Source organism: Cucumis sativus, chromosome 1 (genome assembly GCF_000004075.3).
Source record: "Cucumis sativus cultivar 9930 chromosome 1, Cucumber_9930_V3, whole genome shotgun sequence".
NCBI classification, from domain to species: Eukaryota; Viridiplantae; Streptophyta; class Magnoliopsida; order Cucurbitales; family Cucurbitaceae; genus Cucumis; species Cucumis sativus.
Window position 1 is genome coordinate 15,074,056 of NC_026655.2, and position 24,446 is coordinate 15,098,501.

General features: G+C 35.9%; 1 protein-coding gene and 1 long non-coding RNA gene across 6 annotated transcripts in view; one reads left to right on the top strand and one right to left on the bottom strand.

Annotated features, from left to right (window-relative positions):
- LOC116404790 overlaps positions 1-24,181 on the top strand; it is a 59,235-nt gene extending 35,054 nt beyond the window's left edge. The window contains exons 1-3 of one of the 5 annotated variants that reach the window (XM_031888260.1): positions 3,078-3,340; positions 7,690-7,695; positions 23,599-24,180. In XM_031888260.1, the coding sequence (XP_031744120.1) occupies positions 3,169-3,340; positions 7,690-7,695; positions 23,599-24,164 (744 nt within the window). In that variant the 5' untranslated portion in view covers positions 3,078-3,168 and the 3' untranslated portion in view covers positions 24,165-24,180. Of the gene's footprint in view, positions 1-2,957; positions 3,341-7,689; positions 7,696-10,699; positions 11,353-11,432; positions 11,616-12,298; positions 12,359-23,389; positions 23,468-23,598 lie in introns of those variants that run through there. The other 4 variants (XR_004217868.1, XR_004217867.1, XR_004217870.1 and 1 more) reach the window with 4 other exon arrangements.
- On the bottom strand, positions 16,448-17,698 carry LOC116404798. Its single transcript, XR_004217877.1, has 3 exons — positions 17,481-17,698; positions 17,258-17,384; positions 16,448-16,512 (listed from the first exon to the last, which is right to left on the bottom strand). It is a non-coding gene; the product is annotated as an uncharacterized LOC116404798 (long non-coding RNA).
- Positions 24,182-24,446: the final 265 nt, after the last annotated feature.

Consider the following 24,446-nt stretch of genomic DNA (forward strand, 5'->3'; position numbering starts at 1 on the left):
TATATATATATATATATTACTTTTATTTTAATATTAAAAAATTTCTTTATTTTTTTTCTCTTCTTTTCTTCTTTTTCTTTTTCTTTTCTTTTCTCCCATCTTCTTCCCCGTGCGACCGCGACCCGTATCCATCTTCTCCACTCCGTTCTCCATCTCCGTTCGCGAAGCAGCCTTGCAGCAGCCGCCGCGTAACTGTCTGATCCAGATCTGCGTCGCAGCCCAGAAACCGCCGCCCTTATTTTCTTTCCGGTCGTTTTCTTTCTCCTTCGGATCGAAACCGCCACGCCCATCCACCTGTAACTGTCGTTGCTCTTCCGCCTCTGCCCAGTTTTGCCGCGCAACACCTGTCTCCGTCTAAGCCAATCCAGCCGCCGTCTCTATCTCCGTTCGCGAGGCAAATCGCACGCCTCAGTCACAAACAGCCTCGCCGACGCAGGTCACGCCGCATCGCACGAGTTCGGCTACGTTACCGGGCTACTCCCGTCTGCGCGTAACTGCTGTTGAACGTCCGAACCATTCTGCCTTCGTCGATACCCGCTGTCCATTTACGAATTGTGGACCGATTCGCGTGCAGATTTGTTTGCACGATTTCTTTTGTGTAGATCCTGCTGCGGCAACTTCTATTTTAACGTCGATTGTCAAAGTCTTGTTATAAGTTATTGGTAAGGATGAGATTGTTGGGTAATAAGGTTTTACATTTGTAAATACATTAAGATGTGATGTTTGTTTAATTGGTTGAATTGATGTTTGTTCTTGAAGGCGACATCGGTTATTTGGAGTTAGTGTCCTTGAGTTACGCCTTAAGCTTTGTTGGAATTCGATTCTTTACTCTTTGGGGTTTGTTTGTTGGAATTAGTTCGACCAAGAAATTTTACATAAAATCGAGGTAAGGGATTTTCTACTGGACTCAATTGTGATTGTGAACTGTGATTGTGAACTGTATGTGTGTTGAATGTATACTGTGGGTTGACTGAAAATATATATGAATTGAAGTAGACTTGACGTTGAATGTATGTCGTGATTGTCATGGAATCTATGTATAAATGTGGGTATGTGGACAGGACGGAGATTGTAGATTGTGTTTGTATGAGATTCTCGTTTAGATTGGGTGTATGATTACGCTAAAGTATGACTGTGTGCTGGTGAACTAAGGGGTGCATTGACTGTATAGTGGATTGACTGATGTATTAGCATATTATTGACAGACATATGACTGTAGTAAAATAAGTTGACTGTTAGGATGTTGAAAGAAAGAACTTTGTGACTTGAAGTAACTGAAAGATGGGTTGAATAGAATGAGGGGAAAATTGTTAGATTGTATTGGGATGTTTACCTGGTAGGTGTCCCACGGGATCACCAATTTATTGTGCACCTTCGGGAGCATTTGACTGATATGTGTTTCTACAGAACACTAGACTGATATGTACGTCCCTCGGGGCGTTAGACTGAGATGTGTATCCTACGGGATCACAAGACTGCGACTGTACAGGGTGTCCCAATAGAACTTTAACAATTTATTTTCCCCTGACGAGACCAGTAGAGGGTCTCTTACTGAGTATTTAAATACTCACCCTTCTTATGTTTAATTTTCAGGCAAAGGTAATAAAGGCGGCAAACAGGCGAGGGGTAGGAAGGAAGCGTGATGCCATAGGAAACGTGTTTTTGCTTCCACTTATGGGTTCTTGTGAGGTTTAAAATGAATTGAAATTTAGTTTACAAACGTTTGTTGTAAATAGTATTATTTTATGTTTTCTTGAATGTTTAAAAATCAGGCCTGACTTGAAGATGTTTTTTTTAAATTGCTTACGTTTTGTTTTATATTAATCAAAGTCTTTTATTTGTAAAAAACTAATAACGACCTCGACTTACTTAGAAAAGTTGGGTCGTTACAGTTGGTATCAGAGCCTAAGTTTTAGGTTCTGTAGACTGACTTATGATGTAAGTCTATGTTTTTGTTTTCCTATGGCTAACACGACCCTTCGTATCTCGTCATGTATGCTTGATGCTTATATGTATGGTTTATTTGCATGACCTTGCCTAAATTAAACTAGATTGCATGACGATAAAGACTTGCTTATGCGTATGATTAAGATTTTGTTAAAGAGTGTTGTTGGTGGATAATAGGAATTATGCCGCCAAGGGAAGGTGTACGTAGAGGAGGTCGTAGAGGCCGAGGTAGAGGAGTAGGAGGCCGAGGTAGAGGAGCAGGTCGTAATCAGCCTACTGAGGGTCAAGCTGAACAGCGAATTCCTGCTGCACCCGTGACTCACGTTGAGTTTGATGCACTGTCTGCTCACATGGAGCAGAGGTTTACAGAACTTATGACAGCTATAGCTCAAAACCAGCAGGCACCTGCGGTTCCACCTGCACCTGTAGTTCCCCCTGCACCAGCAGCCCCTCCTGCACAAGAATTACCGAACCAACTTTCTGCTGAGGCGAAACATTTGAGGGACTTTCGGAAGTATGACCCTCAGACGTTTGATGGGTCACTGGAGGATCCTACTAAAGCTGAAATGTGGTTGTCCTCTGTGGAAACCATATTTAATTACATGAGATGTCGCGAGGAGCACAGAGTTCAGTGTGCTGCTTTTCTACTAAGGGACAGAGGCATTATCTGGTGGAGGACTACAATGCGCATGCTAGGTGGAGATGTGAGGCAAATTACCTAGGATCAGTTTAAGGACTGCTTCTATACCAAGTTTTTCTCGGCTAACCTTAGAGATGCCAAAAGCCAGGAATTCTTGGAGTTAAAGCAAGGATATATGACAGTCGAGGAGTACGACCAGGAGTTTGATATGCTGTCACGTTTTGCCCCTGAGCTTGTTAGTAATGAGCAGGCTAGAGCTGATAGGTTCGTCAAGGGATTGAGATATGAAATTAGGGGCTTTGTGCGAGCACTAAAGCCCACTACCCAAGCTGAAGCACTGCGTCGGGCAGTGGATATGAGCGTTGGGAAGGATGAAATACAGCCAAGGAGCTTTGATAAGGGATCGTCGTCGGGTCAAAAGAGAAAAGTAGAGCAGAGAACTGTAGGAGTTCCTCAGAGGAACTTGAGACCAGGCGATTCCTTTTCGCAGTTTCCAGCAGAGTTCTGGCGGTGCAGGAGACACTACTCGAGAGAGGCCAGTATGTAATACGTGTGGGAAACGCCACCTGGGTCGTTGTTTGATGGGAACGAGAGTCTGTTATAAGTGCAAGCAAGAGGGACACATGGCTGATAGGTGTCCCTTGAGATCTACTGGGGCTGGATCGAGCAGTCAGGGAGAGAGACCTCCACAGCGGGGTACAATCTTTGCCACTAATAGATCAGAGGCAGAGAAGGCCGGCACAGTAGTGACAGGTACATTACCAGTGTTAGGGCATTTTGCCTTGACCTTGTTTGACTCGGGATCTTCTCATTCATTTATTTCATCGCTTTTTGTGACGCATGCATGCTTAGAGGTGGAACCCTTAGACTATGTTTTGTCAGTGTCTACACCGTCTGGAGAAATTATGTTGTCTAAGGAAAAGATTAAAGCATGTGAAATTGAGATAGCTGGTCGTGTGCTGGACGTAACCTTGTTGGTATTAGATATGCGTGACTTTGATGTAATTTTAGGTATGGATTGGCTAGCTACTAATCATGCTAGTATTGATTGTTCTCGTAAGGAAGTTGTGTTCAGTCCCCCTACTGCATCTAGCTTTAAATTCAAGGGGTAGGAACAGTAGTACTGCCTAAAGTAATCTCAGCTATGAAAGCTAGTAAACTACTCAACCAGGGTACTTGGAGTATTTTGGCAAGTGTGGTGGATACTAGGGAAGGTGAGACTTCTTTAACTTCAGAACCTGTGGTAAGAGACTACCCAGATGTATTTCCAAAAGATCTTCCAGGACTACCGCCACATAGAGAGGTTGATTTTGCCATTGAGTTGGAGCCAAACACTACTCCTATTTCTAGAGCCCCTTATAGGATGGCTCCTGCTGAGTTGAAAGAACTGAAGGTACAGTTACAGGAATTGCTTGACAAAGGCTTTATTCGACCTAGTGTGTCACCTTGGGGTGCACCAGTATTGTTTGTGAAGAAGAAGGATGGGTCGATGCGTCTTTGCATTGACTATAGAGAGTTGAATAAAGTAACAGTCAAGAACAGATATCCTTTACCCAGAATCGATGATTTGTTCGATCAGTTACAGGGAGCCACGGTGTTCTCTAAGATTGACTTACGGTCAGGTTATCACCAGTTGAGGATTAGAGACCGTGATATTCCTAAGACTGCTTTTCGTTCGAGGTATGGACATTATGAATTCATAGTAATGTCTTTTGGTTTGACTAATGCACCTGCTGTATTTATGGATTTGATGAACAGGGTGTTTAAGGATTTCTTAGACACTTTTGTGATAGTCTTCATTGATGATATTTTGGTTTATTCCAAGACTGAAGCCGAACATGAGGAACACTTACATAAGGTGTTAGAGACTCTTCGAGTCAATAAACTGTATGCTAAGTTCTCTAAGTGCGAATTTTGGTTGAAGCAGGTGGCTTTTCTTGGTCATGTGGTTTCCAGTGAGGGAGTTTCAGTAGACCCTGCAAAGATAGAAGCGGTTACCAGTTGGTCTCGACCCTCTACAGTTAGTGAGGTTCGTAGTTTTCTGGGTTTAGCAGGGTACTACCGGAGGTTTGTGGAGGATTTTTCACGTTTGGCTACTCCCTTGACTCAGTTGACAAGGAAGGGAACTCCGTTTGTTTGGAGTCCAGCTTGTGAGGATAGTTTTCAGAACCTTAAGCAAAGGTTAGTTACTGCACCGGTCCTTACTGTACCAGATGGATCTGGAAGTTTTGTGATTTACAGTGATGCTTCCAAGAAAGGACTGGGTTGTGTTTTGATGCAGAAAGGTAAGGTGGTTGCTTATGCCTCTCGTCAGTTGAAGAGTCACGAGCAGAACTACCCCACACATGATTTGGAGTTGGCAGCAGTGGTTTTTGCATTGAAGATATGGAGACATTACTTGTACGGTGAAAAGATACAAATCTTTACTGACCATAAGAGCCTAAAGTACTTCTTCACTCAGAAGGAGTTGAATATGAGACAGCGAAGGTGGCTCGAGTTGGTAAAAGATTATGACTGTGAGATATTGTACCATCCTGGTAAGGCGAATGTGGTGGCTGATGCTCTTAGTAGAAAAGTATCACATTCGGCAGCACTCATTACTAGACAGGTACCATTGCATCGAGACTTGGAGAGAGCTGAGATTGCAGTGTCTGTGGGGAGAGTCACCTCACAGCTAGCTCAATTAACGGTGCAACCAACACTGAGACAGAAGATTGTTGATGCTCAGAGTAATGATCCTTATTTGATGGAGAGACGTCGCCTTGTTGAAACAGGGCAGATTGATGAGTTCTCCATATCCTCTGATGGTGGGTTGATGTTTGAGAGACGTTTATGTGTGCCAGCGAACAGTACAGTTAAGATTGACTTACTAGATGAAGCCCATAATTCCTCATTTTCCATGCATCATGGTAGCACGAAAATGTATCAGGATCTAAAACGATTTTATTGGTGGCGGAATATGAAAAGGGAAGTGGCGGAATTTGTTAGTAAGTGTCTAGTATGTCAGCAAGTTAAGGCACCTAGACAGAAACCAGCAGGTTTGTTACAACCCTTAAGTGTGCCAGAGTGGAAGTGGGAGAATGTGTCGATGGATTTTATTTCAGGGCTGCCTAAGACCCTGAAGGGTTTCACAGTGATTTTGGTTGTCATAGACAGGCTTACGAAATCGGCACATTTTGTACCAGGAAAATCCACTTATACTGCTAGTAAGTGGGCAGAGTTGTATTTAACTGAGATTGTGAGACTGCATGGAGTGCCTGTATCGATTGTTTCTGATAGGGATGCACGGTTTACTTCCAAGTTTTGGAAGGGACTTCAGACTGCTATGGGTACGAGATTGGATTTCAGTACAGCCTTTCATCCACAGACTGATGGTCAAACTGAACGTTTGAACCAAGTTTTAGAGGATATGCTACGAGCTTGTGTTATAGAGTTTCCAGGTAGTTGGGACTCTCATCTACATTTGATGGAGTTTGCTTATAACAACAGTTTCCAGGCTACCATCGGTATGGCGCCATTTGAAGCTTTGTATGGTAAATGTTGTAGAACCCCTATTTGTTGGGGTGAGGTTGGTGAACATAGGTTGATGGGACCTGAATTAGTTTGGTCTACTAATGAGGCTATTCAAACGATTAGAACGCGTATGCAAACAGCGCAGAGTAGACAAAAGAGTTATGCAGATGTACGGCGAAAAAGACCTTAAGTTCGATGTGGGAGAAAAGGTATTCTTGAAGGTAGCACCAATGAAGGGTGTTATGCGTTTTGAGAAGAAAGGGAAGTTAAGTCCTCGATTTGTTGGACCATTTGAGATCTTAGAGAGGGTTGGTGTTGTGGCGTATCGCTTGGCATTACCACCATCACTCTCTGCAGTTCATAATGTTTTCCATGTTCCGATGTTGAGGAAGTATGTGGCCGATACATCTCATGTAGTGGACTATGAACCCTTGGAGATTGATGAGCATTTGAGCTATGTAGAACAACCTGTGGAGATTCTGGCTAGAGAGGTAAAGATGCTTCGTAATAGAAGCATTCCATTAGTAAAGGTTTTGTGGCGGAATCATCGAATTGAAGAGGCGACATGGGAGCGAGAGGAAGAAATGAGGACTCGTTATCCAGAGTTATTTCAGGATTAAAACTTTCGAGGACGAAAGTTTCTTAAGGAGGGAAGAATGTAATGCCCAAAGAAAAGGTAAATATATATATATATATATATATATATATATATATATATATATATATATATATATTATTTTTATTTTAATATTAAAAAATTTCTTTATTTTTTTTCTCTTCTTTTCTTCTTTTTCTTTTTCTTTTCTTTTCTCCCATCTTCTTCCCCGTGCGACCGCGACCCCATCCATCTTCTCCACTCCGTTCTCCATCTCCGTTCGCGAAGCAGCCTTGCAGCAGCCGCGGCGTAACTGTCTGATCCAGATCTGCGTCGTAGCCCAGAAACCGCCGCCCTTATTTTCTTTCCGGTCGTTTTCTTTCTCCTTCGGATCGAAACCGCCGCGCCCATCCACCTGTAACTGCCATTGCTCTTCCGCCTCTGCCCAGTTTTGTCGCGCAACACCTGTCTCCGTCGAAGCCAACCCAGCCGCCGTCTTTATCTCCGTTCGCGAGGTAAATCGCACGCCTTAGTCACGAACAGCCTCGCCGGTATTAGCATATTATTGACAGACATATGACTGTAGTAAAATAAGTTGACTGTTAGGATGTTGAAAGAAAGAACTTTGTGACTTGAAGTAACTGAAAGATGGGTTGAATGGAATGAGGGGATAAATTGTTAGATTGTATTGGGATGTTTACCTTGTAGGTGTCCCACGGGATCACCAATTTATTGTGCACCTTCGGGAGCATTTGACTGATATGTGTTTCTGCAGAACACTAGACTGATATGTACGTCCCTTGGGGCGTTAGACTGATATGTACGTCCCTCGGGGCATTAGACTGAGATGTGTATCCTACGGGATCACAAGACTGCGACTGTACAGGGTGTCCCAATAGAACTTTAACAATTTATTTTCCCCTGACGAAACCAGTAGAGGGTCTCTTACTGAGTATTTAAATACCCACCCTTCTTATATATGTTTAATTTTCAGGCAAAGGTAATAAAGGCGACAAACAGGCGAGGGGCAGGAAGGAAGCGTGATGCCATAGGAAACGTGTTTTTGCTTCCACTTATGGGTTCTTGTGAGGTTTAAAATGAATTGAAATTTAGTTTACAAACGTTTGTTGTAAATAGTATTATTTTATGTTTTCTTGAATGTTTAAAAATCAGGCCTGACTTGAAGATGTTTTTTTTTAAATTGCTTACGTTTTGTTTTATATTAATCAAAGTCTTTTATTTGTAAAAAAATAATAACGACCTCGACTTACTTAGAAAAGTTGGGTCGTTACATATTAATAATAAAAATTGTCCTTAGTTTGCTTTTTATGATTTTATTAAAAAATTGTCCTTTTTTATTCTGCATTCTTTTTCATATATTTTATATAATTATAGTATATATTGAATAATATAATGTATATTTTATTAGTGAAATGTTCTTATATCAATTTATTTATTTATTTTATTTAAATATTCATATCTTACATAGTAAATAATACATTATGTTTGAAATAATATTAATTATACATGAAAGTTGTTTATGTTTACAAGAACATGAATGAGAAATAATTATGATGAGTATATGTAATATATGTCATTAAAATATTTGTTATTCTCTAGTATATGTAATAGGGGTGTTCAAAATGAAGTTGAAAACTGAATCGAATCACTAATCGAACCGAAATCGAATGCATATGGTTCGGTTCGATTCGATTTCTATTTCAAAAAAACCACATAAAATTCGGTTCGGTTCAGTTTAAGATGTTAAGAACCGATTCTCAAACCGAACTGAATTGCTTTATTTTAAAAACTAAATATATATATATATATATATATATATATATGTGTGTGTTAATAATAAGACTTTTTTAGACTTCAAAGCGGGTATAGAGGCAAAAATCAATGAGAGGAACGAAAAGGAGAAGAATGACATAATCAAAACGTAAATGACAAGTTGTCTTGACGAAGTTTGCATGACTGTAGGACTTTTATTCATCTTAGGGGGATTTTAAAACTTCTATGTGTTGTTGGACTTTCAAATTTCAATGTTTGAAACATCTATGTCTGTAATTTTGAAATTTCTATGTTTATAACTTTGTATAAGCCGTTCGGTTTTGATTTGATTTTATTTATGTATATGTGGTTCGGTTTTCATTCGGTTTGGCATAGATGAGCGGTTCGGTTCGGTTTCAATGAAGATTTTTTTTATCATTTTGCGGTTCGATGCGGTTTTAGCTTCAAACCGAACCGCGAACACCACTAATATGTAATGTTGAGATCAACTGAATATGTTTGTAATGTAGGGACTTTGATGAAAGAATTGAAGATTCAGGAAATTGTATGAAAAAAAATGGTTGAATGTTAAATTGACTTATGAATAGTGTATATGAAACAATACATTATATATTTTTATGAATGAAATGTTATGCAATCAATTTGTTAAACTGGTTTATTTATTTTATTTCAAATATTTATTTTATATGTAATAATAATAATAAGTTATGTTTGAAACAGCAGTATAAGGATATATCATAATATATATTGTTCATTTAAGGTTAGTAAGAATTTTATATTTTGTATTTGAAATATACTATGATATATTGAGTACATCAAAGATGACATCATTTATGTACTATTGAAAATATGAAGTAGTATATATATGTAACAAATCACATAAGATATATGTATCATGTACTAGTATATACGTCATTATTTATATATACACACCTAATGAAAAAAAGTAGAGTGTGTGGGACCCACGTATATAAATAATGAGAAAATAAAAAATGTTGGCCCAATGTAATATATATATAAAGTAAAAAATAAACTATGTAGGGTCCACTGCATGAAAATTGTGTAGGGGTACAAAACTTCACCTCAACTCACCTATTTTTGTCAATAGTTTTGCATTCACCTACTTTTGACATATGTTTCAAAATTTACATTATTTTTTAAAAAAGTTCTATACATAATAAATAATAACTCGTGATTGAAACAAGAGTGGTTATGTATGAATGATAGTATATTAAATATAATAAATTGAAAAAAATTGATTGGTACCGTAGATGAAAATTTATGAAAAAATATAGAAATAAAATAACTAAATTAAAAACTGAAATATGAATATTTCAAATAAAAGTATAAATCAACATACTAAAAGTTTAATAATAAGAAAGAAAAATTAGTTCAATAAGGAAAGCTTGCATCTCTTTCGTTTATGACAACCACATTTAAAACTTCATTTTAGAATGAATTCTAATATTTTTTTGTTGACCAACTGAACGTTTGACATTCAATGGGATGATGTCAACTTCAACTACTGTATTATTGAATATATGCATTAGTATGTATGTAACAAATCAAATAAAATACTAATCGAATATAGAAAAATATAAAGAAAATGATACAAAACGTGAAGGAAAAAAACTGAACTATATATGTGTCACAAAATACGTGTTATTATATTTATATAAATGTATATATTGATAACATCAACCTGTCTATGTAGTGATATATATTGAAATTCAACTATAAAATTATGTAGAACTATATGTCACTAAATATTTATGTTGTAAATAAGGTGTATTTATATATTAAATCACATCATAAACATATTATAATTTACGAGTATATTATAGTATATATTGTTCATTTAAAAAATATATGACAAATAGAAGGTATATAATTATACGAAGTGAGAATATGTATGTATGATATTCTCACTACATATTATATATACACTAAGAATGTGTATTTTACTGTTTTAGTAGTATTTACTATATAAATATATATTTTAAATATTAATTATTAATGAATATATAGTTTACTACATGTTGTTACAACATACTTAAGATATAAATGTTTATATGACTAACAACATAATATTACTATAAGATAAACAAAAAAATAAAGAACAGATTGAATTGAAAAATATTTTCGATTATTGTATGTCACTATATATGTCTGATTGTATATATCTCTAAGCAATATTGTAATGCCCCAAGAAGAGAGGAAGAAAAAAGAGGAAAAGAAGGAAAGGTATATATATTATTTTTTTTCTTTTTTTTCTTTTCTTTTTCTTTTTTTCTTTTCTCTTCTCTTCTCCTCCCGTGCGCCCTTCCCCTTCTCCCCGTTCGCAGCGCAGCAACCGCCGCCGGTCATCTCCATCTTTTCTTCTCCTCTCCGCTCCTTCCAGACCCAGCCTCACCGTCGCGTCTCCCCTACTGAAGCCGAACGCCCGATCTGCCGTCTCCATTTCCGTTCGCAAAGCAGGACCGCGCCGTTGCTCTTCCGCCGCTGCCCGGTCCAGATCTGCGTCGCAGCCCAGCAACCGCCGCCGCCGCCCCTATTTTTCTTTCCGGTCGTTTTCTTCTCTTCTTCGGATCCACAACTGCCGTTGTAACCGTCGGCCGCCGCGTGACCTCTGCCCAGTTCCGCCGCGCAACACCTGTCTCCGTCGAAGCCAAGCCAGCCGCCATCCATTCCTTTCCTTTCTCCTCTGTTTTCAGCACTGTCGCGCGACCGCTAACCGACCCACATTTAGGATTTTTGCTGCGAGTTCGACATTCGTGCGTTGAGGTGTTGGGAGTATCGTTAGACTCCCTTACATTCACAATCAGTTTGTGAATTGTTGAGGGTTCAGTTCGCCAATATTTCGGTGAGTTGGAACTTACGTTGAGGAAAGTAAGTGAGATATGTATCGTGAAAGTAATTGAAGTTTTGTGTTGTTGTGCTTAGGATTGTTTCGAGGACGTTAGTTGATTAAGAAGCTTCCCCAACTTTGAGGTAAGGGACTTTCTACTGGACTCACCTAAAGTTTTTGAGTTGTGTTGGACTGTATGGATGATGATTAAGATGTACATGTTTGGTTGCAGACTAAATGTTTAGTGTATGTTGTATTTGACTGGAAACATATATATATACATTGATGTGTGAATTGATGTGGATTGCCGAAAGTATACATGTGAATGACTGAAATTATGCTTATGTGTACATGATGATATTAATAGATTGTGTTGTATAAAGATTTGGATGTAAACTAGTGAATTTATTTCGGTTGGATGTGGATTATACTGAACTGTGGTTTGTGCTGGTGAACTGAGGGGTGTATTGACTGTATAGTTTGATTGACTGACATATTAGTATATTATTGACAGACATATGACTAAAGTGAGATAAGTTGACTGTTAGGACGTTGAGAGAAAGAACTTTATGTTTTGAAGTAACTGAAAGATGGATTGAATGGAATGAGGGGATAAATTGTTAGATTGTATTGGGATGTTTACCTTGTAGGTGTCCCACGGGATCACCAATTTATTTTGCACCTTCAGGAGCATTTGACTGATATGTGTTTCTGCAGAACACTAGACTGATATGTACGTCCCTCGGGGCGTTAGACTGATATGCACGTCCCTCGGGGCGTTAGACTGATATGTACGTCCTTCGGGGCGTTAGACTGAAATGTGTATCCTACGGGATCACAAGACTGCGACTGTACAGGGTGTCCCAATAGAACTTTAACAATTTATTTTCCCCTGACGAGACCAGTAGAGGGTCTCTTACTGAGTATTGTTATACTCACCCTTCTTATGTTTAATTTTCAGGCAAAGGAAATAAAGGTGGCAAACCGGCGAGGGGCAGGAAGGAAGCGTGATTGCCATAGGAAATGTGTCATTTTGCTTCCGCTTATGGTTTCTTTTGAGGTTTAAGATGTACTAAAACTTAGTTTTACAAACTTTTATTTGTAAATAGTGTTATTTTTAAGTTTTCTTGAATATTTGAAAATCAGGCCTGACATAAATTGTTTTTAAATTGACTTACGTTTCATTTTGTATCAACCAAAGTCTTTTGTTAAAAATTAACGACCTCGACTTACCCAGAAAAGTTGGGTCGTTACAAATATTACATAATGAGGTAGTATATATGTAACAAATCACATAATATATATGTATTATGGAGAAGTATAAATGTAATTGTTGAGCAAGAAACTTCAACCAATGAAATTACACCACGTCGTCGCACCCAAGTTGTGATGATTATAATTTGATTGGATTTGGGTAGTCAAGTTTTCCAACCCAATTCAAGCCCCTGATAAAAAATCAGGCCAAACATAGGGGCCTAAGCCCACTAAGAAAATGGGCCCAAGCCCAAGTCCAAGCTCAACAACTCAACAAGCAAATGGGTCCAAGCCCACATAAAGTCAACAAATTTTCTCTATAAGTAGAGACCTTTGTCATTCATTCGAGAGATCTTTTGTTTAAGGAAGAAATGAAGCTCTGAAGTACTGAAGCTTTGAAGAATTGAAGATTCAAACTTCTATAGAGCTCTCAAGACGTGCAAGTTATTATCAACTTTGAGATCATCGTCTTCTGAAATATTGAAGACTTGGAAGATCAAAATTTCCTTGAATTCCAGAAGACTGAAGCTGAAATAGACCGAACCATTTAAATTCGGTTTGGACTATTTGAGACAGCAACAAACTGTGTTTTTTGTTTTGTACATAAATGGTGTGGTTTGATTCGGTTTTAACAAGCGGTTCAATTTATACCGTTTAGACATGATCTTATATAATGTGAAATTATTTTTTTTTCTTTGAATTTTTATCTAAGTGTACTCAAATTGTATACCATGTTACAAAATTGCAATAAATTTTTTAAAATTTTCAAAAATATCATAAATTGACTAATATTTTATACAAATATAGAGTAAAAATGACCAATTTACTCTTTTTATTATTAATAATATATTAAAAATAAAAAGAAAAGTGAACCACGTTTAAGATTTTCATTTATTAAATATTCTATGAAAATATGGATTAAATTTTATTAAAGTAATATTAATAATAAAAATTGTCCTTAGTTTGCTTTTTATGATTTTATTAAAAAATTGTCCTTTTTTTATTTTGCATTCTTTTTCATATATTTTATATAATTATAGTATATATTGAATAATATAATGTATATTTTATTAGTGAAATGTTCTTATATCAATTTATTTATTTATTTTATTTAAATATTCATATCTTACGTAGTAAATAATACATTATGTTTGAAATAATATTAATTATATATGAAAGTTGTTTATGTTTACAAGAACATGAATGAGAAATAATTATGATGAGTATATGTAATATATGTCATTAAAATATTTGTTATTCTCTAGTATATGTAATAGGGGTGTTCAAAATGAAGTTGAAAACTGAATCGAATCACTAATCGAACCGAAATCGAATGCATATGGTTCGGTTCGATTCGATTTCTATTTCAAAAAAACCACATAAAATTCGGTTCGGTTCAGTTTAAGATGTTAAGAACCGATTCTCAAACCGAACTGAATTGCTTTATTTTAAAAACTAAATATATATATATATATATATATATATATATATATATGTGTGTGTGTGTTAATAATAAGACTTTTTTAGACTTCAAAGCGGGTATAGAGGCAAAAATCAATGAGAGGAACGAAAAGGAGAAGAATGACATAATCAAAACGTAAATGACAAGTTGTCTTGACGAAGTTTGCATGACTGTAGGACTTTTATTCATCTTAGGTGGATTTTAAAACTTCTATGTGTTGTTGGACTTTCAAATTTCAATGTTTGAAACATCTATGTCTGTAACTTTGTATAAGCCGTTCGGTTTTGATTTTATTTTATTTATGTATATGTGGTTCGATTTTCTTTGGCATAGATGAGCGGTTCGGTTCGGTTTCAATGAAGATTTTTTTTATCATTTTGCGGTTCGATGCGGTTTTAGCTTCAAACCGAACCGCGAACACCACTAATATGTAATGTTGAGACCAACTGAATATGTTTGTAATGTAGGGACTTTGATGAAAGAATTGAAGATTCAGGAAATTGTATGAAAAAAAATGGTTGAATGTTAAATTGACTTATGAATAGTGTATATGAAACAATACATTATATATTTTATGAATGAAATGTTATGCAATCAATTTGTTAAACTGGTTTATTTATTTTATTTGAAATATTTATTTTATATGTAATAAATAATAAGTTATGTTTGAAACTGCAGTATAAGGATATATCATAATACATATTGTTCATTTAAGGTTAGTAAGAATTTTATATTTTGTATTTGAAATATAATATGATATATTGAGTACATCAAAGATGACATCATTTATGTACTATTGAAAATATGAAGTAGTATATATATGTAACAAATCACATAAGATATATGTATCATGTACTAGTATATACGTCATTATTTATATATACACACCTAATGAAAAAAAGTAGAGTGTGTGGGACCCACGTATATAAATAATGAGAAAATAAAAAATGTTGGCCCAATGTAATATATATATAAAGTAAAAAATAAACTATGTAGGGTCCACTGCATGAAAATTGTGTAGGGGTACAAAACTGCACCTCAACTCATCTATTTTTGTCAATAGTTTTGCATTCACCTACTTTTGACATATGTTTCAAACTTTACATTATTTTTTAAAAAAAGTTCTATACATAATAAATAATAACTCGTGATTGAAACAAGAGTGGTTATGTATGAAGGATAGTATATTAAATATAATAAATTGAAAAACTTTGATTGGTACCGTAGATGAAAATTTATGAAAAAATATAGAAATAAAATAACTAAATTAAAAACTGAAATATGAATATTTCAAATAAAAGTATAAATCAACATACTAAAAGTTTAATAATAAGAAAGAAAAATTAGTTCAATAAGGAAAGCTTGCATCTCTTTCGTTTATGACAACCACATTTAAAACTTCATTTTAGAATGAATTCTAATATTTTTTTGTTGACCAACTGAACGTTTGACATTCAATGGGATGATGTCAACTTCAACTACTGTATTATTGAATATATGCATTAGTATGTATGTAACAAATCAAATAAAATACTAATCGAATATAGAAAAATATAAAGAAAATGATACAAAACGTGAAGAAAAAAAACTGAACTATATATGTGTCACAAAATACGTGTTATTATATTTATATAAATGTATATATTGATAACATCACCTGTCTATGTAGTGATATATATTGAAATTCAACTATAAATTATGTAGAACTATATGTCACTAAATATTTATGTTGTAAATAAGGTGTATCTATATATTAAATCACATCATAAACATATTATAATTTACGAGTATATTATAGTATATATTGTTCATTTAAAAAATATATGACAAATAGAAGGTATATAATTATACGAAGTGAGAATATGTATGTATGATATTCTCACTGCATATTATATATACACTAAGAATGTGTATTTTACTGTTTTAGTAGTATTTACTATATAAATATATATTTTAAATATTAATTATTAATGAATATATAGTTTACTACATGTTGTTACAACATACTTAAGATATAAATGTTTATATGACTAACAACATAATATTACTATAAGATAAACAAAAAAATAAAGAACAGATTGAATTGAAAAATATTTTCGATTATTGTATGTCACTATATATGTCTGATTGTATATATCTCTAAGCAATATTAGATAATGAGGTAGTGTAACGACCCAACTTTTCTAAGTAAGTCGAGATCGTAAATTTTTAACAAATAAAGACTTTGATTAATATAAAACAAAACGTAAACAATTAAAAAAAAACATTTTCAAGTCAGGCCTGATTTTTAAACATTCAAGAAAACATAAAATAATACTATTTACAACAAACGTTTGTAAACTAAATTTCAATTCATTTTAAACCTCACAAGAACCCATAAGCGGAAGCAAAAACACGTTTCCTATGGCATCACGTTTCCTTCCTGCCCCTCGCCTGTTTGCCGCCTTTATTACCTTTGCCTGAAAATTAAACATAAGAGGGGTGAGTATTTAAATACTCAGTAAGAGACCCTCTACTGGTCTCGTCAGGGGAAAATAAATTGTTAAAGTTCTATTGGGACACCTTGTACAGTCGCAGTCTTGTGATCCCGTAGGATACACATCTCAGTCTAACGCCCCGAGGGACGTACATATCAGTCTAACACCCCGAGGGACGTACATACAGTCTAGTGTTCTGCAGAAACACATATCAGTCTAATGCTCCCGAAGGTGCACAATAAATTGGTGATCCCGTGGGACACCTACAAGGTAAACATCTCAATACAATCTAACAATTTTCCCCTCATTCCATTCAACCCATCTTTCAGTTACTTCAAGTCACAAAGTTCTTTCTTTCAACATCCTAACAGTCAACTTATTTTACTACAGTCATATGTCTGTCAATAATATGCTAATACATCAGTCAATCCACTATACAGTCAATGCACCCCTCAGTTCACCAGCACACAGTCATACTTTAGCGTAATCATACACCCAATCTAAACGAGAATCTCATACAAACACAATCTACAATCTCCGTCCTGTCCACATACACACATTTATATATAGATTCCATGACAATCACGACATACATTCGACGTCAAGTCTACTTCAATTCATATACATTCATATATATTTTCAGTCAACCCACAGTATACATTCAACACACATACAGCTCACAATCACAGTTCACAATCACAATTGAGTCCAGTAGAAAATCCCTTACCTGGATCTTTATGTAAAATTCCTTAGTCGAACTAACTTCAACAAACAAACCCCAAGAGTAAAGAATCGAACTCCAACAAAGCTTAAGGCGTAACTCAAGGACACTAACTCCAAATCACCGATGTCGCCTTCAAGAACAAAGATCAATTCAACCAATTAAACAACATCACATCTTAATGTATTTACAAATGTAAGACCTTTTTACCGAACAATCTCATCCTTACCAATATCTTGTAACAAGACTTTGACCATCGACGTTAAATAGAAGTTGCCGCAGGATCTACACAAAAGACATCGTGCAAAACACTTCTGCACGTGAACAGGTCCGCGATTCGTAAATGGGACAGCGGGTATCGACGAAGGCAGAACGGTTCGGACGTTCAACATCAGTTACGCGCGGACGAGAGTAGCCCGACAACGTAGCCGAACTCGTGCGATGCGGCGTGACCTGCGTCGGCGAGGCTGTTCGTCTGAGGCGTGAGCGCGTGCGACTTGCCTCGCGGACGGAGATAGAGACGGCGGTTGGGTTCGGCTTCCACGGAGACAGAATCGACGATGGAGACGGCAGATCGGCGCGCGGGCTGCAGCTGGGCTGCGGCGGGAAGAAAACGAAAGGGAAAGGATCGGTGGGAGTCGCGGCGCACGGCGGAAGAAGGAAATAGGGGCGGCGGTTGCTGGGCTGCGACGCAGATCTGGACTGGGCACGAACGGAAGGAGAAGAGGAACGGAGATGGCCGGCGGCGGTTGCTGCGCGAACGGAGAGAAGGGGAAGGTGGGTCGCACGACGCACGGGAGGAGAAGAGAAATAGGGAAAAGAAAAGAAAAAGGAAAAGAAAAACAAAATATATATATTTCTTTTTCTTTTCTTTTTATTTAAATTAATTACAAAATATATATATATATATATATATATATATATATATATATATATATATATAATATATATACCTTTGGGGCATTACACGTAGTATATATGTAACAAATCACATAATATATATGTATTATGGAGTAGTATAAATGTAATTATTGAGCAAGAAATTTCAACCAATGAAATTACACCACGTCGTCGCACCCAAGTTGTGATGATTATAATTTGATTGGATTTGGGTAGTCAAGTTTTCCAACCCAATTCAAGCCCCTGATAAAAAATCAGGCCAAACAAAGGGGCCTAAGCCCACTAAAAAAATGGGCCCAAGCCCAAGTCCAAGCTCAACAACTCAACAAGCAAATGGGTCCAAGCCCACATAAAGTCCACAAATTTTCTCTATAAGTAGAGACCTTTGTCATTCATTCGAGAGATCTTTTGTTGAAGGAAGAAATGAAGCTCTGAAGTACTGAAGCTTTGAAGAATTGAAGATTCAAACTTCTATAGAGCTCTCAAGACGTGCAAGTTCTTATCAACTTCGAGATCATCGTCTTCTGAAATATTGAAGACTTGGAAGATCAAAATTTCCTTGAATTCCAGAAGACTGAAGCTGAAATAGACCGAACCATTTAAATTCGGTTTGGACTATTTGAGACAGCAACAAACTGTGTTTTTTGTTTTGTACATAAATGGTGTGGTTTGATTCGGTTTTAACAAGCGGTTCAATTTATACCGTTTAGACTTGATCTTATATAATGTGAAATTATTTTTTTTCTTTGAATCTTTATCTAAGTGTACTCAAATTGTATACCATGTTACAAAATTGCAATAAATTTTTTAAAATTTTCAAAAATATCATAAATTGACTAATATTTTATACAAATATAGAGTAAAAATGACCAATTTACTCTTTTTATTATTAATAATATATTAAAAATAAAAAGAAAAGTGAACCACGTTTAAGATTTTCATTTATTAAATATTCTATGAAAATATGGATTAAATTCTATTAAAGTAATATTAATAATAAAAATTGTCCTTAGTTTGCTTTTTATGATTTTATTAAAAAATTGTCCTTTTTTATTTTGCATAACTTTTCATATATTTTATATAATTATAGTATATATTGAATAATATAATGTATATTTTATTAGTGAAATGTTCTTATATCAATTTATTTATTTATTTTATTTAAATATTCATATCTTACGTAGTAAATAATACATTATGTTTGAAATAATATTAATTATATATGAAAGTTGTTTATGTTTACAAGAACATGAATGAGAAATAATTATGATGAGTATATGTAATATACGTCATTAAAATATTTGTTATTCTCTAGTATATGTAATAGGGGTGTTCAAAATGAAGTTGAAAACTGAATCGAATCACTAATCGAACCGAAATCGAATGCATATGGTTCGCTTCGATTCGATTTCTATTTCAAAAAAACCACATAAAATTTGGTTCGGTTCAGTTTAAGATGTTAAGAACCGATTCTAAAAAAAAACCGAACTGAATTGCTTTATTTTAAAAACTAAATATATATATGTTAATAATAAGACTTTTTTAGACTTCAAAACGGGTATAGAGGCAAAAATCAATGAGAGGAACAAAAAGGAGAAGAATGACATAATCAAAACGTAAATGACAAGTTGTCTTGACGAAGTTTGTATGACTGTAGGACTTTTATTCATCTTAGGTGGATTTTAAAAATTCTATGTGTTGTTGGACTTTCAAATTTCAATGTTTGAAACATCTATGTCTGTAATTTTGAAATTTCTATGTTTATAACTTTGTATAAGCCGTTCGGTTTTTTGATTTGATTTTATTTATGTATATGTGGTTCGGTTTTCATTCGGTTTGGCATAGATGAGCGGTTCGGTTCGGTTTCAATGAAGATTTTTTTTATCATTTTGCGGTTCGATGCGGTTTTAGCTTTAAACCGAATCGCGAACACCACTAATATGTAATGTTGAGATCAACTGAATATGTTTGTAATGTAGGGACTTTGATGAAAGAATTGAAGATTCAGAAAATTTTACGAAAAAAATGGTTGAATGTTAAATTGACTTATGAATAGTGTATATGAAACAATACATTATATATTTTATGAATGAAGTGTTATGCAATCAATTTGTTAAACTGGTTTATTTATTTTATTTCAAATATTTATTTTATATGTAATAAATAATAAGTTATGTTTGAAACAGCAGTATAAGGATATATCATAATATATATTGTTCATTTAAGGTTAGTAAGAATTTTATATTTTGTATTTGAAATATACTATGATATATTGAGTACATCAAAGATGACATCATTTATGTACTATTGAAAATATGAAGTAGTATATATATGTAACAAATCACATAAGATATATGTATCATGTACTAGTATATACGTCATTATTTATATATACACACCTAATGAAAAAAAGAAGAGTGTGTGGGACCCACGTATATAAATAATGAGAAAATAAAAAATGTTGGCCCAATGTAATATATATATAAAGTAAAAAATAAACTATGTAGGGTCCACTGCATGAAAATTGTGTAGGGGTACAAAACTTCACCTCAACTCACCTATTTTTGTCAATAGTTTTGCATTCACCTACTTTTGACATATGTTTCAAAATTTACATTATTTTTTAAAAAAAGTTCTATACATAATAAATAATAACTCGTGATTGAAACAAGAGTGGTTATGTATGAAGGATAGTATATTAAATATAATAAATTGAAAAACTTTGATTGGTACCGTAGATGAAAATTTATGAAAAAATATAGAAATAAAATAACTAAATTAAAAACTGAAATATGAATATTTCAAATAAAAGTATAAATCAACATACTAAAAGTTTAATAATAAGAAAGAAAAATTAGTTCAATAAGGAAAGCTTGCATCTCTTTCGTTTATGACAACCACATTTAAAACTTCATTTTAGAATGAATTCTAATATTTTTTTGTTGACCAACTGAACGTTTTACATTCAATGGGATGATGTCAACTTCAATTACTGTATCATTGAATATATGCATTAGTATGTATGTAACAAATCAAATAAAATACTAATCGAATATAGAAAAATATAAAGAAAATGATACAAAACGTGAAGGAAAAAAACTGAACTATATATGTGTCACAAAATACGTGTTATTATATTTATATAAATGTATATATTGATAACATCACCTGTCTATGTAGTGATATTGTAAAGTCCCAAAGGTAAAAATATATATATATACATTTTTTTTAATTTTTATATATATATATATATTTTTTCTTTTATTTTCTTTTTCTTTTCTTTTCTCTCTTCTCCTTCCTCCCCGTGCGTTCTCCTTCCCGTTCGCAGCAACCGCCGCCCCATCTATTCTCTTTTCGTTCGTGCGCAGCCGCAGTCCAACCGCCGCCCCTTCTTTTCTTTTCTTCCTCTTTCGTTCGACGTCGACGGTCAGGCCAAGCCAAACCGCAGCTGCAACCGTCGGCCGCCGTCTTTGTTGCGAAGCAAGGCCGCTGCGTGACCTTCCGCCCACCGCCGTGTGACCCTCTGTCCAGTTCTGCACCGCTAGATCGAGCCGTCCACCGGTTTCGTCTATTTCTGTCTCCGTTCACCGAAGCCGAACCCAACCGCCACCCTTTCTTTTCTTCTTCGATCCAAAAACTGCCGCTGCAACGCGTCAGCCGCTGCGTGACCTCTGCCCAGCACCGCCGCGCAGCCTCTGTCTCTGCGCCGTTACCCAGATCTGCGTCGCCGTGCCCCGTCCTAATCGTCTCTGTCTCTGTCGAAGTTTTGTTGGTAAGATTGAAGTCATGAAATTGTAGTCGTTTCCAAAACAATTTAAGTATGGGTTGTTATGTTTTCAAGGTGTTCAAACGTTACGGATGGGTTAATTGACTAATTTGATAAATTATTCTTGAAGGTGTGAAAGGTAACTTTGGATCACTTAAATTCACAACCAATTTGTGAATTGTTGAGGGTTCAGTTCGCCAATATATCGGTGAGTTGGAACTTACGTTGAGGAAAGTAAGTGAGATATGTATCGTGAAAGTAATTGAATTTTGTGTTGTTGTGCTTAGGATTGTTTCGAGGACGTTAGTTGATTAAGGAGCTTCCCCAACTTTGAGGTAAGGGACTTTCTACTGGACTCACCTAAAGTTTTTTGAGTTGTGTTGGACTGTATGGATGATGATTAAGATGTACATGTTTGGTTGCAGACTAAATGTTTAGTGTATGTTGTATTTGACTGGAAACATATATATATATACATTGATGTGTGAATTGATGTGGATTGCCGAAAGTATACATGTGAATGACTGAAATTATGCTTATGTGTACATGATGATATTAATAGATTGTGCTGTATAAAGATTTGGATGTGAACTAGTGAATTTGTTTCGGTTGGATGTGGATTATACTGAACTGTGGTTTGTGCTGGTGAACTGAGGGGTGTATTGACTGTATAGTTTGATTGACTGACGTATTAGTATATTATTGACAGACATATGACTAAAGTGAGATAAGTTGACTGTTAGGACGTTGAGAGAAAGAACTTTATGTTTTGAAGTAACTGAAAGATGGATTGAATGGAATGAGGGGATAAATTGTTAGATTGTATTGGGATGTTTACCTTGTAGGTGTCCCACGGGATCACCAATTTATTTTGCACCTTCGGGAGCATTTGACTGATATGTGTTTCTGCAGAACACTAGACTGATATGTACGTCCCTCGGGGCGTTAGACTGATATGTACGTCCCTCGGGGCGTTAGACTGATATGTACGTTCCTCGGGGCGTTAGACTGAGATGTGTATCCTACGGGATCACAAGACTGCGACTGTACAGGGTGTCCCAATAGAACTTTAACAATTTATTTTCCCCTGACGAGACCAGTAGAGGGTCTCTTACTGAGTATTGTTATACTCACCCTTCTTATGTTTAATTTTCAGGCAAAGGAAATAAAGGTGGCAAACCGGCGAGGGGCAGGAAGGAAGCGTGATTGTCATAGGAAATGTGTCATTTTGCTTCCGCTTATGGTTTCTTTTGAGGTTTAAGATGTACTAAAACTTAGTTTACAAACTTTTATTTCTAAATAGTGTTATTTTTAAGTTTTCTTGAATATTTGAAAATCAGGCCTGACATAAATTGTTTTTAAATTGACTTACGTTTCATTTTGTATCAACCAAAGTCTTTTGTTAAAAATTAATGACCTCGACTTACTTATAAAAGTTGGATCGTTACAGTTGGTATCAGAGCCAGGTTTTAGGTTCTGTAGACTGACTTACGATGTAAGTCTATGTTTTTGTGTTCCTATGGCTAACGCGACCCTTCGTCTCTCGTCAGGTATGCTTGATGCTTATATGTATGGTTTATTTGCATGACCTTGCCTAAATTAAACTAGATTGCATGACGATAAAGACTTGCTTATGTTTATGATTAAGATTTTGTTAAAGAGTGTTGTTGTTGGATAATAGGAATTATGCCGCCAAGGGAAGAAGTACGTAGAGGAGGTCGTAGAGGCCGAGGTAGAGGAGCAGGAGGCCGAGGTAGAAGAGCAGGAGGCCGAGGTAGAGGAGCAGGTCGTAATCAGCCTACTGAGGGTCAAGCTGAACAGCAAATTCCTGCTGCACCCGTGACTCACGTTGAGTTTGATGCACTGTCTGCTCACATGGAGCAGAGGTTTACAGAACTTATGACAGTTATAGCTCAAAACCAGCAGGCACCTGCGGTTCCACCTGCACCTGTAGTTCCCCCTGCACCAGCAGCCCCTCCTGCACAAGAATTACCTAACCAACTTTCTGCTGAGGCGAAACATTTGAGGGACTTTCGGAAGTATGACCCTCAGACGTTTGATGGGTCACTGGAGGATCCTACTAAAGCTGAAATGTGGTTGTCCTATGTGGAAACCATATTTAATTACATGAGATGTCCCGAGGAGCACAGAGTTCAGTGTGCTGCTTTTCTACTGAGGGACAGAGGCATTATCTGGTGGAGGACTACAATGCGCATGCTAGGTGGAGATGTGAGGCAGATTACCTAGGATCAGTTTAAGAACTGCTTCTATACCAAGTTTTTCTCGGCTAACCTTAGAGACGCCAAAAGCCAGGAATTCTTGGAGTGGAAGCAAGGATATATGACAGTCGAGGAGTACGACCAGGAGTTTGATATGCTGTCACGTTTTGCCCCTGAGCTTGTTAGTAATGAGCAGGCTAGAGCTGATAGGTTCGTCAAGGGATTGAGAGATGAAATTAGGGGCTTTGTGCGAGCACTAAAGCCCACTACCCAAGCTGAAGCACTGCGTCTGGCATTGGATATGAGCATT